The sequence below is a fragment of the Nuphar pumila genome, chromosome 15, assembly GCF_984573655.1.
Source record: "Nuphar pumila chromosome 15, dmNupPumi1.hap1.1, whole genome shotgun sequence".
NCBI classification, from domain to species: Eukaryota; Viridiplantae; Streptophyta; class Magnoliopsida; order Nymphaeales; family Nymphaeaceae; genus Nuphar; species Nuphar pumila.
The window spans coordinates 90,880,832-90,898,012 of NC_143263.1; the positions used below are offsets into that span (position 1 = coordinate 90,880,832).

Consider the following 17,181-nt stretch of genomic DNA (forward strand, 5'->3'; position numbering starts at 1 on the left):
TGATCATGCCGATAAGGCATGGGAATACCTTAAGAATATGTATTCCCTTAAAGATATTGCACACGTGTGCAACCTCCAAGAAAAAGTTCGAATGATGACACAAGGAGACAAAACTATTCGTGAATATTACAATGGGTTGTCCGAACTTTGGGAAGAACTTTCCCTTTTAGAACCAAAGTGGCATTGTGCCGAAGACATCGAGCTTCGTCAGAAACAACTCGATGTTGAACATTTTTACCAGTTTATCACTGGATTAAGGCCGGAATTTGAAACCACTAAATCGGCCTTACTTCACCGGGGAAAAATTCCTTCTATTATTGAAACTATTGAAGAGTTAACAATGGAAGAAAATCGTCTCCGGAAAGGTTCTTCAAAAATTGAAGATGATTCTGTTTTAGCCGTGTCTAGACCAGGGAATCATGTTCGATCATATAGGCCTCCTCACTTTAACCGACAAAATGGTGACTATGATAAGAAGAAAGTTATTTGTCATCACTGTCATGAACCGGGACGCTACAGGCCACAATGTCCCAAACTTAAGGAGCTGAGAGAAAAAAGAGCTGCAATTGCTGGATCGGAGCCTAAAGATCAGGATGCACCAGTTTCCCTGGCCCAACTAATGGAGATCCTTCAGCCTCTCATCAAAGGTGCCTCTTCCTCATCTGAAGCTTCAACCGGCGCAGCAGCCTCATCTTTTTCTGATTTAGGTAAAATTTCTTGGCTTCTTGACTCTGGTGTATCTTTTCATATGACCCCAAATAATCAAAGTCTATCCAAATGTGTTAAAAATAAAACAAGTGTGTCAAAGGTCTTTACTGCTGATGGGACTTCTCTTGAAATAGAAGGAATAGGAGATTTTGAAAAAATTTATAAAACAAAAATTTTTTTTATTCCAGAAATTAGACATGTTCCCAAATTAAATTTAAATCTTTTATCTGTATCTCAAATTTCTGATTATGGGTGTAATATTTCTTTTTCTTCTCATGGTTGTTGGGTACAGGATCGCCAGTCAGGCAAGCTGATTGGGGAAGGCCATAGAGAAGGAGGACTCTATTACATGGATTTTTTGGAAATGCCGAAGAAAGCTTTTTGTTATAATATTCAAAAAATAGAGTTGGAACTGTGGCATAAGAGACTTGGTCACCCACATATAGCCAAAATCCAACATTTTCCAAATCTAGGGAAATTTTTTAACTCTGAATCATTTGATTGTAAAGATTGTATTCTCGGCAAAATGAAAAGATTACCATTTCAGAACAGAACCTTTTTCTCTTCAAGACCACTTGAATTAATACACTCGGATGTTTGGGGTCCTGCACCAGTAATTTCTAAAGGAGGATTTGTTTACTATGTTATTTTTGTCGATGATTTCTCCCGACATACGTGGATGTACTTTCTCAAACATAAGTCTGAAGTATTTTCATACTTTCAAACTTTTCATAATATGGTTAAAAACAAATTTCAAAATGATATTACTATTTTTCGCACAGATTCAGGGGGAGAGTTTTTATCCACAGATTTTCAAAATTATCTTAAATTGCATGGCATCACACATCAAAGATCTTGTCCTTATACACCTCAACAAAATGGACTGGCAGAACGAAAACATCGCCATATTATAGAAACCACTAGAACTTTATTAATAGCAAATCAAGTCCCTAAAGACTTTTGGGCAGAAGCTGCCTTAACTGCCACCTATCTCATTAATAGGATGCCATCTTCTTCGTTACAAAATATCACTCCCATTGAAAAACTTATGAACATTTCTCCAGACTACTCTAGATTAAGAATATTTGGGTGCAAATGTTTCATATTTACTGACAAAAATGATAAACTTTCCCCTCGTGCGATTCCCTGTGCCTTTTTAGGATATGCTGAAAACCAGAAAGGTTATAGATGTTTTGACTTCAAAAATAATAAACTATATGTGTCTAGAAATGTTTCCTTTCTTGAAAAGGAGAGCTTCTTTGATTTTAGAAAATTAAAAGACGTCACTGAGTACTCCTTTTTGCTAGATCTAACATCAACATCTGATGAATATGACCTTGATTGTAACTTTGATGATGATCCAAGAATTATTGATCTTAATGTTGAAAATGAAGAAGTTCATAGAGATACTAGTATTCAATATTCCAGGCGACAAGAGTCTAATACTCCATGTGCACTTGAGAAATATTCTAACATTCCAACTAGACAATCATCCCGAATCTCGAGGCCTCCCGAAAAGTTTGTATCATACGAGTCTTTCTCACCCACATATAGGGCAGTTATTGCATTAATTCACTCATATGAAGAACCATCCACATATTTTCAAGCAAAAAATGATATCAAATGGATAGAAGCCATGAAAGTTGAATTAGATGCACTTGAAAAGGCTTCTACATGGAATATTCAAGATCTTCCTCCAGGGAAGAAAACTATAGGATGTCGATGGGTTTATAAAATTAAAACCAAGAGTGATGGTACTCTTGAAAGATATAAAGCCCGTTTAGTAGCCAAAGGTTATGCCCAAGAATATGGGATTGATTATGAAGAAACCTTTGCTCCGGTGGCTCGTATGACTACTGTCCGAACCTTAATTGCCTTAGCTTCTATCAAAAAATGGTCTATTTTTCAAATGGATGTCAAAAATGCTTTTTTAAATGGAAAGCTAGTTGAAGAAGTATATATGGAACCCCCTCCTGGTCTAAGTATTCCTAAGGGTAAAGTCCTTCGCTTAGAAAAAGCTCTTTATGGACTTAAACAAGCACCAAAAGCTTGGTATGATAGGTTTAGTCGTGTTATGATTGATATTGGTTTTCAATTCTGTTTCACTGACACTGCTTTGTTTATTAAGAATTCTGATGCAGGGATCATTGTGCTTCTTCTCTATGTGGATGATATGATCATCACCGGAAGCGATAAACAGGGAGTTGAAACAATCAAAACACTTCTTAAATCTCATTTTGAAATGACTGATTTGGGCTTGTTCCAATATTTTTTAGGCATTGAAGTTGCTTATTCTCCTAGAGGATATTTATTATCTCAGACTAAATTTGCTTTTGATATTGTTTTCAGGTCTGGTATTACTGATGATAAGAAAGTTGACACTCCAGAAGTTGTTAATGTTAAAATGAAGATTGATGATGGAGAACTTCTTGCAGACCCTACTCCTTACAGACAGCTTGTCGGGGCACTTTCCTATCTATCCATTACCAGACCAGATATAGCACATGCTGTTCATACAGCAAGTCAATTTCAACATGCTCCTACTTCTGTTCATATGGGAGCAGTCATGCGTATTATCAGATACATCAAGTTCTCTCTTTCACGAGGACTTTTCTTATCTTCCTCCTCTTCTCTTGATTTAATTGCATATACTGATGCTGATTGGGGAGGTGATCCCAATAACAGACACTCAACCACTGGCTTTTGTGTCTTTTTAGGGGAATCATTAATCTCGTGGAGGTGTAAAAAGCAGCAGAAGGTATCTCTCTCATCCACCGAAGCTGAATACAGAGCCATGGCAACCACGACCATGGAAGTAGTTTGGCTCCGACGACTGCTTGCTGACATGGGAGTTGAAGCAACAAAGGCTTCACAAATGTGTTGTGACAACAAAAGTGCGATCTACATTGCCAGTAACAGAACATTCCACGAACGCACCAAACACATCGAAATGGATTGTCACTACGTCAGAGAGGAATATCTACACGGGATAATTGATCTGCCATATGTCACTTCAGAATATCAGTTAGCAGACCTCTTTACAAAGCCTCTCGCTGCTCCCCGATTTCACTTTCTCTTAGACAAACTTTCGCTCATTGTACCGTAAGTTTGAGGGGGAGTGTTAAAATGTAAAACTGTACATATATGTATATATAATAATATTATATTATTATATATATATATATAAATACATTTTTAATTTCTTTCTTTTTTGTATTTTTTTTCCTTTATTTTTATTTTTTGTCTTTATGTCATCTAGTTCAGTTTGAACTAGAATGACTGTTGCTAGTCAAGTCCTGTCCAGACTTGACTAGCAATAGAGCTGTTGGACTGACACAGTCCAACAGCTCTTAATAGAGCTGTTGGACTGACACATTCCAACAGCTCTAAATAGAGCTGTTGGACTGTGCCCAACAGCTCTATTGAGTCCTCTTTCAGCTGTGTATATAAAGGGGTGCAGCCCCTCTTGTATTTTACTCCAATGCTTCTTAAGCAATTGGTTTTTCATATCAATAAAGAATACATTTTTATTTTTATTTTGTTTCCAGTTATACCCTTTTTAAGGGTTATGCTTTAGTGTCATTCTTGACACTTGCTCTTGTTAATCAAAGCTCGTGTTTCGAAGATCCCCATTTCATTTCAAGAGGCAGAGGAGAGTGAGGGAGACGTGTTAAATATGTATATGTAAATGAATATATTTCTGTACTGTATTGTACTACTGTACTGTATTGTACAGCATACTGTACTGTATTGTACTATTGTACTGTATTGTACTGTATTGTACATCATACTGTACTGTATTGTACTATTGTACTGTATTGTACCACTCGTACAACATATAAATATCAATGGAAAGGGGAGAAGACATCATTGCCGCCCAACATTTTTTTTCTCTCTTCCCTCTTACCTCTCTCTCTATCTCTTGCTACGATAGTAAGGTGACTCCCACATCTGATTTCTCACATGGTATCAGAGCCAAGGGCGTGGTAATCACGATCATCTGGAAGGCCCCTAAGGACCTTGACGTGCGTTTTTTGGGCGTTCTCAAGGAAAGTGTTTTTTTTCATCTTTTCTCTGTTGTTTCTCCGTTGAATCACTATATTTCGACGTCGTTTCTTCATTTCCTCATATCGTGCATCTTTTCCTTCTTACATATTCTGTTATCCCCAATTTTATCAACCCTAATTTCTGTTTTCCCCAAATTTGGGAACCCTCATTTCTCAAAAGTGCCTCTTTTCTCAAACTTCTTGTGATTTCTTATCTATTTCTTGCAATATAGTTGATAAATCGTACATTCTGCACGATTAACTAAAAAAAATAGTGATTTCCAAAACTCAAAAATTTCTGTCCGTACAACCTACGAATTTCTGTCGTGCTATTTGATTCATCTTTGATCTTCTTCCTTATGGATTCTAAAATCAGCCCCGGATTTCTTTCTCAACTTGTTTCTCACAAATTAACTCATGATAACTACTTACTTTGGAAACGCCAAATTCTGCCGTTTATCCGAAGTCATGGTCTTTCCGGGCATCTGGATGGGGGATCACCCGCCCCACCTTTGACTATTACGCAAGAGGTAACTGGTAATGATGGGAAGGTGAGTTGCATTGCTATTCCAAATCCTGCGTATGATGTTTGGTTTCAGAAGGACCAATCTGTGGTTGCCTATTTGACTGCCACGTTATCTGATCGTATATTACAAACTATCTCTGACCATTTTACTGCTGCAGAACTATGGAGACATCTTGCTCACTCTTATTCACAGGTTTCTGAATCACGTGCACTTCAACTGAAATGGCAGTTCCAATCTATGCGAAAGGGAACTAAGACCATTACTGAATTTCTAGGGGATATCAAAATTATCATTGATCAGTTGGCCGCTATTGGATATCCTGTTTCTGACAGAGATGTTGTTCAGCAGGTATTGGGAAGCCTTGGGCCCCAATATCGTATGTTTTGCACTGCATTACAGGTTGCCTCTACACTTCCATGCTTTGAGGATTTACAGGCCAAACTCCTACAGTATGAAGTTAGTTTGACTCAAGATCATCTTATTGATGATCCTCATCCTGTCATGTTTATGTTTACATCTGGGTCTACCTCATTTCGTCCACCTGCTGCTCATATGGGCCGTGGAGGACTCCTTCCTACTCCTACTGCTCCACCTGCCACTAGAGGTACCCGTGTCCCTACTTGCTTCCATTGCAACAAGCGTGGCCATGTGAAAGCAGATTGTTGGCACAACCCACAGAATCGCAACAAGGCAGGGAGGCCAGGACCAAGAGCTGGACAGATGAATGTTAGACAGTTTCAGGGGCAGCCGCAGGGAAATTTTCGAGCACATCAGGGTACTGATCAGGGACAGAGTGCAGGGTTGCCACATGATGTGCAACAAATTCTGATGACTGCATTTAACAACATGAATTTGCGTCAGAATGATGATGGAGTTTGGTATATTGATTCTGGAGCAGCCGCACATGTTACTTCTGATGCAGGTAAACTTTCCAACATGGTTCCTTATATTGGCACTGGCACTATTGTCACGGGAGATGGTTCCCACCACCCTATTTCTCATACTGGAAATGCATCTCTCTCTTTGTCACAATCTACACTACCATTGAAAAATGTCTTACTCACTCCTGCCATTGAGAAAAACATTTTATCTGTTTCTAAATTGGTTGATGAAACAAATTCATCCATGGAATTTACTCCGTCTTCTGTTTGTCTTAAGGACCTTCGAACCAAGAAGATGCTCGCTAAGGGTGAACGACGCGGAAACATGTACGTCTTCGAAGCAGCCCCCGGGACTTTGAAGACGTCATCTACCGTGTCTCCATCTTTTCCTGCTTATTTGAGTCAGTCTTCTTCTGTTATGCAATGTAATAAGCCAGTTTCTTGGCATCGTCGGTTAGGTCATTGTAGTCAAGGGTTTCTTGACAAATTGTCTTCTCAGGGTTTTATTCCCAAAGTCAAATTAGATCATAAGTGTCCTAGTTGTAATGTCTGCAAGAGTCATGTACTTCCCTTTCAAAGTATCAATAAAAGAGCTTCCAAGCCATTTGAAATTATTCACTCTGATGTTTGGGGCCCAACTCCTGTTTCATCTCTATCTGGCTCTCGTTATTATGTGTTATTTCTTGACTCTTTCACTCGTTACACTTGGATTTACTTTATGAAATCTAAATCTGAAGTGTTCAAACTTTTCAAACAATTCCATGCTCTTGTTCAGAACCTTTTCAATTCAAATATCACTTATTTCCAGTGTGATGGTGGTGGAGAATACATATCTCATGATTTTAGTGAATATTTAAAGGACCATGGCATCACACGTAACTCCTCTTGTCCTTACACTCCACAACAGAATGGAGTAGCAGAACGTAAGCATCGGCATATTGTTGAAACCGCGTTAAGTATGATGCACAATATTGATATTTCTTTCTCTCTTTGGACTGAGGCCTTTCACACTGCAGTGCATATCATTAACAGGTTGCCTATGGAATTATTAGGAGATCAGTCTCCTTATTATTTGCTTCACGGTTCTCACCCTTCTTATGATGATTTGCATGCTTTCGGATGCATTTGTTATGTCCATGTGGATCATTCTTTACGTAACAAGTTTCAGGACAGAGCAGTTCAGTGCAGATTTCTGGGATATGCCGATGGGTATAAAGGATATAGATGTTATGATCCTATTTTGGGTAAGATTAAGGTGTCTAGAAATGTTGTTTTTGATGATGACCATTTCAGCACTTGTGATACTTCTCAGGTATATGAGCAAACTACTTATGATTCATGGCTTTGTGATACTTTGCTATATGACTCTATCAGAGATCCTGTTGTTGATGAACCAATTCAGTTTGAAGCAGACAACTCCATCATCCAGGATGCACCTTCACGGTTTTCAGGTTTGGTTTATGCCCGTCGAGGAGCCCCTTCAACTCCATCTCACGAGGCTCCCCCTCTTCGACGATCCACACGTGAAAGGCATCCTATCCATCGTTGGGTTAGTTACAACAATTTTTCTCTTGACTTTCAGTTGTTTCTAACCAATGTGGCCAAAGAGAAAGAGCCGTCTACTTTCCATCAGGCAGCCCATTCTCGAGCTTGGGTTGAAGCTATGAACGAAGAAATGGCAGCACTTCATGAATGTCATACATGGAATATTGTTCCTCGACCTGTTGATAGAAATGTTGTTGGTTCCAAATGGGTTTACAAGATCAAGCGTAAACCAGATGGTAGCATTGAAAGATATAAAGCTCGCCTTATTGCACGCGGATTCACACAACAATATGGGCAAGATTATGAGGAAACTTTTAGCCCTGTTGTCAAAATTGGCACCATTCGTGTGATCCTCACTTTGGCACTTCAGCATGGTTGGTCTCTTAGCCAGTTGGATGTCAAGAATGCGTTCCTACACGGGGACTTGAAGGAAGAGGTGTATATGGAGCAACCTCCTGGATATAGTGAACATGATGCGGCTACATGGGTTTGTAAATTGAGAAGGTCTCTTTATGGTTTAAAACAGGCATCTCGGTCTTGGTTTGAGAGTTTCTCCATGGAAATTCAGCAGCATGGCTTTTCTAAGAGTATACTTGATCATTCTTTATTTATGTATAAGAATGATCATGTTAATACTTGGGTTCTTATATATGTTGATGACATCATTATCACTGGGAGTGATGATGCACATATTGCCTTGGTCAAGTCTTTACTCATGGCCAAATTCAAGATGAAGGACTTAGGCCCATTGCGATACTTCTTGGGAGTTGAAGTCGATAGACAAGATGATCGACTCACTCTAAGTCAACACAAGTATACTCTTGACATTCTTCACACCACTGGTATGATTAATTGTAAACCTCTCAGCACCCCATCTGTCTTAAATCATAAGTTTAGTGCAAAAGAATGCCAATTATATCATGATTCCACTTTATATCGCCGCATTGTTGGTATGTTGCAATATCTTACATTTACAAGACCTGACATTGCTTATGCTGTAAATCAAGCATCTCAGTTTATGTATGCTCCCACTGATTGTCATATGGAATGTATTAAGCGTATTCTCAGATATCTGAAAGGGACTATTGGAGATGGATTGCTCTATCACAAAGATGAAAGCTTCACTACAGGACACCGTTTACTTACATATTGTGATGCAGATTGGGGTGGGGACCCTGATGAGCGTAGGTCGGTTTCAGGATATTGTGTTTTTATTGGCCCAAATATTGTCACTTGGAGTAGTAAGAAACAAAAGGCCATTGCTAAATCCAGCACTGAGGCAGAGTACAGGGCAATGGCAGCAGGGACAGCTGATGTCACTTGGGTACGGCATCTTCTTCAAGAGTTGAATGAACCTATCTCTTCCTCTCTGCTTTTATGTGATAATCAAAGTGCCATTAATATTTCTTTTAACCCTATTCATCATTGTCGCACGAAGCACATTGAGATTGATCAGCATTTTGTTAGACAAAAGATTGAAACAGAAGAAATTGAGGCTTCGTATGTCAGATCAGAAGACCAAGTAGCAGACATCTTCACCAAAGGATTGGTTAGTCATCAATTTTGGTTACTTAAGGGCAAGTTGAGCATGATTGAAGATCATCCTCAACTTGAGGGAGGCTGTTAAATATGTATATGTAAATGAATATATTTCTGTACTGTATTGTACTACTGTACTGTATTGTACTGTATTGTACAACATACTGTACTGTATTGTACTATTGTACTGTATTGTACTGTATTGTACAACATACTGTACTGTATTGTACTATTGTACTGTATTGTACCACTCGTACAACATATAAATATCAATGGAAAGGGGAGAAGACATCATTGCCGCCCAACATTTTTTTTCTCTCTTCCCTCTTACCTCTCTCTCTATCTCTTGCTACGATAGTAAGGTGACTCCCACATCTGATTTCTCACAAGACGGACTCGCCCCCCCCCCCCCCCTTGTAGGGGAAAGCCCGAGAAGAGAGGAGCTCTCCTCCGGCGGCTGCGCTGCGCCCCTCTCTCTTTCCGTTACTTGGACGTGTGTTAGGGTTCTGAACCCTAACACGCCCTCTTATCGGGCAGCCCGTATCAGGCCATACCCTTTTTTTTCATACTTTCATTTTAACGCACAAATTGGTGTGGGTTTGGTTTGCCCGAACCCGTGACCTTCTTATTAGTTTGGGTTCACTCTTAGCCTATTTGGATCCATGGATGGATCCGGATCTTCTTTTAGATTTTTAAGGTGTTAACATTTATAATTTTGAATAGGGATCCAAATTGAATTACTATGGGTCCAATTAAGCAAATCTGGATCCGCCCAAGGATCCAAAACATTATAAAATTTTCGGTACGATTTCGAATAGAGTACCATGGATCCAAAAGTAAATATTTATTTGGGCATTATGGTTTCCAATGTGCAATCTCCATTAAAATTTCAAAATATCCAGTATCCGAGATCCGATTAGAAGTTTAATTGGACCCTTACCATATTTAAATCTGTAAAGTCCAGGATCCAAATGAAGTAATGTGGATCCAAACATCGCATAGGCTATTACGGATCCCCATCAGGTGTTTTAAGTCCGATATAAAAATTTCTTATTAAGAATCTGATTTAAAACTTCGTGGATCCACTCAATTTGACCCGGATCCAATATCACACTTGATCATGATACTGAGGATCCACTAATAGAGATCCGATCCATTTGACTGAAATCTTTTACCAAATATGCAATTAAAAATATGCGTGATCCGTTAGCTAAGATTCAAATGGAATATTAAAAATCCGAACAGGATACTAAGAATCCAACATTGAAGATCCAAATAGGATATCCGAGATTCAAGTACAACTAAACAATTAAAACAATAAAAATAACCTCGTACCGGCTTAACAACCTAAATTTCAAGTTTATTTATATGATAAAAATCACGGGTATTACACTCCTAGTAATCTCATGAATTAAAACAGATCAAGTTTTTCTGCTTCAATTAGGTGTTATGTACTGGTGATAATAAATATGGGATTTTCTGAACTTGTGTCATGTGTCTTGCTATTCTTATCAACACGATATTTGGTTGTGAGTCAGGAGGCCCATAAATTACTTCAACCAGCTGACAAGACCTTAAAGACTCTGGCAATAGAATTTGCCGAGTATCAGGTAACTTTAATTCTACTGTTTCCTTCCCATGATACAGGGTGATGGTGTGTTTAACCTTTGCAATCGTACTTTCTGTCAGGTTTGTGTAGACGTATTCACCACAACCCAAACCTACGTTGACATTGCCTCCATATCTGTTGTACCAAGAACTACTGGTGGGCAGGTAGGCTTATTGCACATGATTGGCAGGGTGGTTTAGATATTGATTAGTTTATGCTGAAATGGAGAATATGGGTTTTAAACTGAGTGTGGTTTGATTAAGATCACATTTTTATATTTACTGCTGATATTTTTTGGACCCTTAATGTTAAGCTCATGGAAGTTTATTTCAAGCCTTTTACACCGGTGCATATTTTATCTTGTTATTTCAGTTAATCTTGACTCTGGTTGAGTGTGTATATTGCAGATAATTCTCTTGTTTCATATGTTTTTACATTAATAATGTGCTTCTTGTTAGAATGTGGAAAATATCTTTGTAACTGCACAATGACTATATTAGATACTATTTGTAATGATCATGTGAAAATTCATGATAGATGTAAAGACTGTCTTATGCTTGTCTCAGGTTACAACCAACTTTATGGTACTGTTCTTTTCGTTCCTCACACCAATCAACTAAATTGATTACACTCTTGGAAAATCTAGACCTATGTAACACAGACTCTTCTAACAGGGCACCGCACCTGCGTTGCACCGCACCCAGGCGGGTACGGCACTTGGACACAACTTCCTTTGTGTTGGGTGAAGTCAACACACTGAGGTCCATTTCTATCCAAAAGTAGATTCAGTTAACCCTAATCGAGTCTATTTTTATCTATCTATCTATCTATCTATCTATATATATATATATATATACCCTCCCTGCACCCCCGCACCCAAGTTTTTTTAAAGTGCCGCATGCGCATGCGCATGCGCATGCGCACCCGCACCTATGTGACATAGATCTAGACTCTAAACTGGAGGATATGCGTTTGTCTAAAAGATCTCCTGAATGATAGCTGACAACTAATCCCTGTGCAATCTGGAAAGTGCCACTAGTTATCCATCCTTTGTTCACAATACTGTATTTACTGTGGTAATAGAGAAAGCTTGAAACAAATTCATTGTAGTGTAATAGAGTCTTAGGTAGTTGCATATTTTAGCAAAGTTCTCATTGTTGTATTATAAAATATAAATATAATCTTTAAAATAAAATTGAAATATGACACAATTAAAGCAATAATATTCCTTAATTGATTAAAAAGTTTGTTTGAAGATATCATAGATTATATTTAAATTTCAACAATCTTTATTATTAATACACAAACAAAAATATGTCTGAAAACTAAAAAGTTGCAGCCATCTTCGGATTGCCTTGGGATTGATTCGATGTTACCTATGCAGTTGACAATTTTGGTTGTTATGTTGTTGTAGAGCATCTATATTTAAGTTTTTCTGTATATGTTTTTCACTAATTTACAAGATTGTAGACTTTCTTCTGCTTGTTTCTTCTTTCCTTATTGTGTTACATTGCATTAAGAACTTTCATTCAGTCACTGCGCTCCACAAATTTCAAAGTTCAAGGACACTTGATTAAAGTACATCTTCAACATGACAAACTATGTACCTGGAATCCTGTGTTCTGTTGTTGTCTGTTGCTATGTAGTCAAAAGCAGTAAGCGGTGCCTAGTAGGGGTGGCAATTTCTGACACGACCCGCCAACCCGCCTCTTAGGCGGGTTCGGGTTGGGCTTAGGCCAACCCGTTTAATAAACGGGTCGACCCGCATAACCCGTTTATTAAACAGGTCGGGTTCGGGTTGGGGGTATGCCAACCCGCCAACCCGGCTGACCCGTTTAATAAACGGGTTAAGCGGGTGGGTCAACCCGACCCGCCAACCCGTCTGCCAACCCGACCCGACAACCCGGCCCGTCAACCCGTCAACCCGACCTGCCTACCTGCCAACCCGATCCGTCAACCCGACCCGCCAACCTGACCCGCGAACCTGAAAACCCGTTTACCCGACCCAACCCATTTATTAAATGGGTTGGCGGGTCGTGTCGGGTTACCCGTTTATTAAACGGGTCGGGTTCGTGTTTGCCACAGCCGACCCGTTTAATAAACGGGTCGGGTTCGGGTTGAGGTATGCTGACACGCCAACCCGCCAACCCGACCCGAGTGCCACCCCTAGTGCCTAGTCAGTACACCCTAAAAAGACTAGTTGAGGACTATGTGGTACCTCAATTAAAAAATAAAAAGTACAAAATATACATAAAAATATGTTTAATTCTTTTAGTAATAAGATGTTTTCATCTAACAAGTACAAAATTATACATGTTTTCACAAAATATACATAACCAAAATCTATATAAAACTTCACACACACACACACATTCAATTATCATAACATATGCAATATAATCAACAAAATATGCTTTCAGCTTTTCACATAAAATTTGATTTTAACACACATACACAGCTATATATTAAATTCATAGCATAATCAGAATGCTTATATATATATACATATATTTATTTATTTATACAAAATCATACTTTCAGACTTTCCCAGAAAAATTACAAAAGTACAATAATACATAATTCTATATAAATAACATATTACATAATGAGTAATACTAAACATGATTTTCAGTCTTTTAACTATCAGCCTTTAACAGAAAAATGTATCAAAAACAAAGTAGCACAAACATATATAAAAAACATGATAAGCTAAAATTAATTGTGCATGCTTTTAACGTTTCACAAAAAAAATCACAAAAACAAAGTAACACAAACACACACATATAAAACATAATCAACATATAAAAAAACAGAGTACATGTCATAATAATAAGAAATGACTTAACTGCCATCGCATCTAGGCAACTACAATGTAGTTGCCTAATCAGCGTCTAACAGGAAAAATTGGTACCTTTTAATGTACCCACTTAGGAATTGCAAAGCCTAGGCATTTTTCTTACACCTAGGCCGACTAGGCTGACTAGTCGGTGCTTATGTCATAGGGACAGAGCTCTAGGCCCCTAGTACCCGTATCGACACTCCCAAACACGGATATGGGTACCGAGTGTGGCATGGGTACGTGATGGGTCTGGTCCAGGTCCAGTCAAACACAGGTGCCATTATTTTTTTTTTTTGTGTTCCTTCTATGATAGAGAGTTATTTTCGAGAATCCCACCGACCTTTTTCATTTATGAGGGGCTGGCTGCTACTTACCTTTTCTGAAATTTATTGTTCTCCTTTCCTTTTAAGGAGAGAGAGGGGGGGGGGTGTATTTTCAAGTGTTAAAATGTATTGTGTATATGCCATTTGTATTTTGTATATATATACTGCCGGTCCCAAGCCCGGATAAAGGAGGAGGGTTGCGGTAGGCCTGTGACAGCCAGCATAAAAACTTAGTCATACCCTATGAAAATGAACCAATATGAGAATTTCGTTGGGGCGTTCCCTACTAAGCGACGCGCTGTACTCTCTAGGCCCGGAGGCAGTGATAAATGGGCAAGGGTTGCTAGGTCGTCGCCCAGAAGCGACGCGTCACACCGACGCCCGGGTGTGGTGTCAAATAGGCAAGGGTTCCCTCACTTTGTTGGACGGGTGGGGGTAAAGAAGTTAGTCCAAGACCATAAAATTAGGTTAGCCACTTGGAACATAGGGTCTTTAACTAGTGAGTTGGTAGAGTTAGTAGGTGTTATGTGTAGGAGAAAGATTGATATTTTATGTCTACAAGAGACCAAATGGGTAGGTGAGAAACCAAAAGTGATAGAACCTTGGGGATATAAGATTTGGTATACATGAATAAATAAGAATAGGAATGGAGTAGGAATTGTTATGAGTCGTCAGTTTATAGATAATGTAGTTGAGGTCCGTATGAAGGGTGATAGAATTTTACTTATTAAATTAGTATTAGGTACGGATATTATTAATATTATTAGTGTTTATGCACCTCAAGTAGGTTTAGATGATTCCATTAAGCATCAATTTTGGGAAGATTTAGATGGAGTAGTACAATGGATATCTTATGGAGAAAAGCTTTTCATCGGCGGTGACCTTAATGGACATGTAGGCATTAGTAGGGATGGATTTGAGAGTATCCATGGAGGCTATGGTATAGGAGAAAGAAATGAAAGTGGAGAAAGGATTTTAGATTTTTGTTTGTCCTATGATATAATCTTAGCAAACACTTGGTTTAGGAACAGGGAGTCTCACCTAGTAACATTTAAAGGTGGGGTTAATACGAGTCAGATAGATTTTTTCCTACTTAGAAAGAGAGATAGGGGTTGTTGCATCGATTGTAAGGTTATACCGGGAGAAAGTGTAGCTACACAACATAGAGTCTTAATTTTAGATCTTAGAATTAGACAATGCCGTAAAAGGGATAGACATATGATAGATCCTAGAATTAAGTGGTGGGCACTAAAAGGAGCTAAACAAGGAATGTTTGTAGAGCAGGTAGTTAAGGAAGCTGATTGGTGTCTCGAGGAGGATTCAGAATCAATGTGGAATAAGATAGCGGGTGGCATGAGAAAAGTGGTTAAGGAGGTATTGGGTGAGTCTAAAGGCGGTGCACCGCTAGGTAAGGATACATCATGGTGGAACGAGAATGTCAAATTAGCTATTAAGGTTAAAAGAGAGTGTTATAGAAATCTAAGTAAGAGTCGTGATAATGAGAATTTGGAGAAGTATATGATATCAAAGAAGGAAGCTAAAAAAGTAGTTCGAAACGCGAGGGCTAAGGTATATAAGGAGGTTTATGACAAGTTGGATACCAAAGTAGGCGAGAAGGATATTTATAGGCTTGCAAAGATGAGAGATAGGAAAACGAGGGATCTGGGTATGGTTAGATGTATCAAAGACGAAACGCAAAGGGTTTTAGTCACAGATGAGGAGATTAAGGAGAGATGGAAATATTATTTTGATAAGCTATTTAATGGAAGTCATGCTCAGGATCTTAGAGACTTCTCTGTTCCTTTTCATGAGATGAATCGTGACTTCATGCGCAAGATTCAAAAGAAAGAAATTGCAGAAGCTTTGAAGAAAATGAAATCAAGAAGGGTAGTTGGCCCAGATGCTATACCTATTGAGGCTTAGAAATGCTTGGGAGAGAAAGGTTTAGAATGGTTGACAAATCTTTTTAACAAGATTTGGCGGACAAATAAGATGCCTAATGAATGGAGGAAGAGTACTCTGGTGCCTCTATATAAGAACAAGGGTGATATACAAGATTGCACAAACTATCGTGGTATAAAACTCATGAGTCATACTATGAAACTTTGGGAGAGGGTGATTGAGTCTAGGTTGAGGAAGGTGGTCTTGATATCGGAGAATCAATTTGGTTATATGCCTGGAAGATCAACTATGGAAGCTATACATCTCCTTAGACAACTTATTGAAAGATATAGAGAGAGGAACAAAGATTTGCATATGGTTTCTATTGATTTAGAGAAGGCATACGATAGAGTACCTAGGGACGTTCTCTGGTGGACAATGATGAAGAAAGGTGTTTCTCTCAAGTACATTAGTATAATTAAAGATATGTATGGAGTAGTAACCAATGTTCGCACTTGTGGAGGGGTGACAACCAATTTTTCGATAACGGTTGGGTTACATCAAGGATCTGCTTTAAGCCCTTTCCTTTTTGCGATAGTGATGGATGAGCTTACGAGATCAATTCAAGAAAATGTTCCGTGGTGTATGTTGTTTGTTGATGATATTGTTTTGATTGATGAGTCTAGAGGTGGGGTTAATGCTAAGTTAGAATTATGGAGACAGACATTGGAAGCTAGAGGTTTTAAGTTGAGTAAGAGTAAGACTGAATATATGAAATGTCGGTTTAGTAAGCAACGAAGTAGTGATGGGAGTGTAGTGAAGCTTGGTGAGCAAGAAATACCGGTGAATAATTATTTCAAATATTTGGGATCCATCATACAAAAGTATGGAGAAATTGATGGAGATGTAAATCATAGGATAAAGGTTGGGTGGATGAAATGAAAAAGTGCAACTGGAGTGCTGTGCGATCGTAGAATGCCATTGCGGTTGAAGGGAAAGTTTTATAGGACGACTATTAGACCCGCTTTACTATATGGTACGGAATGTTGGGCTGCCAAGAGACATCATATTCAAAAAATGAGTGTAGTTGAGATGCGAATGCTTAGATGGATGTGTGGAAATACAATAAAAGATAAGATTCAAAACAAGGAGATACGTAAGAAGGTAGGTGTTGCATCCATTGAAAATAAGATGCGAGAGAATCGTTTACGGTGGTTTGGACATATTCGGCGAAGGCCTAATGATGCTCCAGTTAGAAGGTTGGAGAAATGGGAAAATATATT

The 17,181-nt window shown here is 38.6% G+C and overlaps 1 protein-coding gene across 1 annotated transcript in view; it reads left to right on the forward strand.

The window, feature by feature from the left end:
* The window catches only part of LOC149815977 (protein transport protein SEC24 C-like), a 175,970-nt gene that overhangs the window by 126,090 nt on the left and 32,699 nt on the right, over positions 1-17,181 (forward strand). The window contains exons 13-14 of the mRNA XM_089988866.1: positions 10,785-10,856; positions 10,936-11,019. Of these exons, the coding sequence (XP_089844992.1) occupies positions 10,785-10,856; positions 10,936-11,019 (156 nt within the window). The remainder of the gene's footprint in view (positions 1-10,784; positions 10,857-10,935; positions 11,020-17,181) is intronic.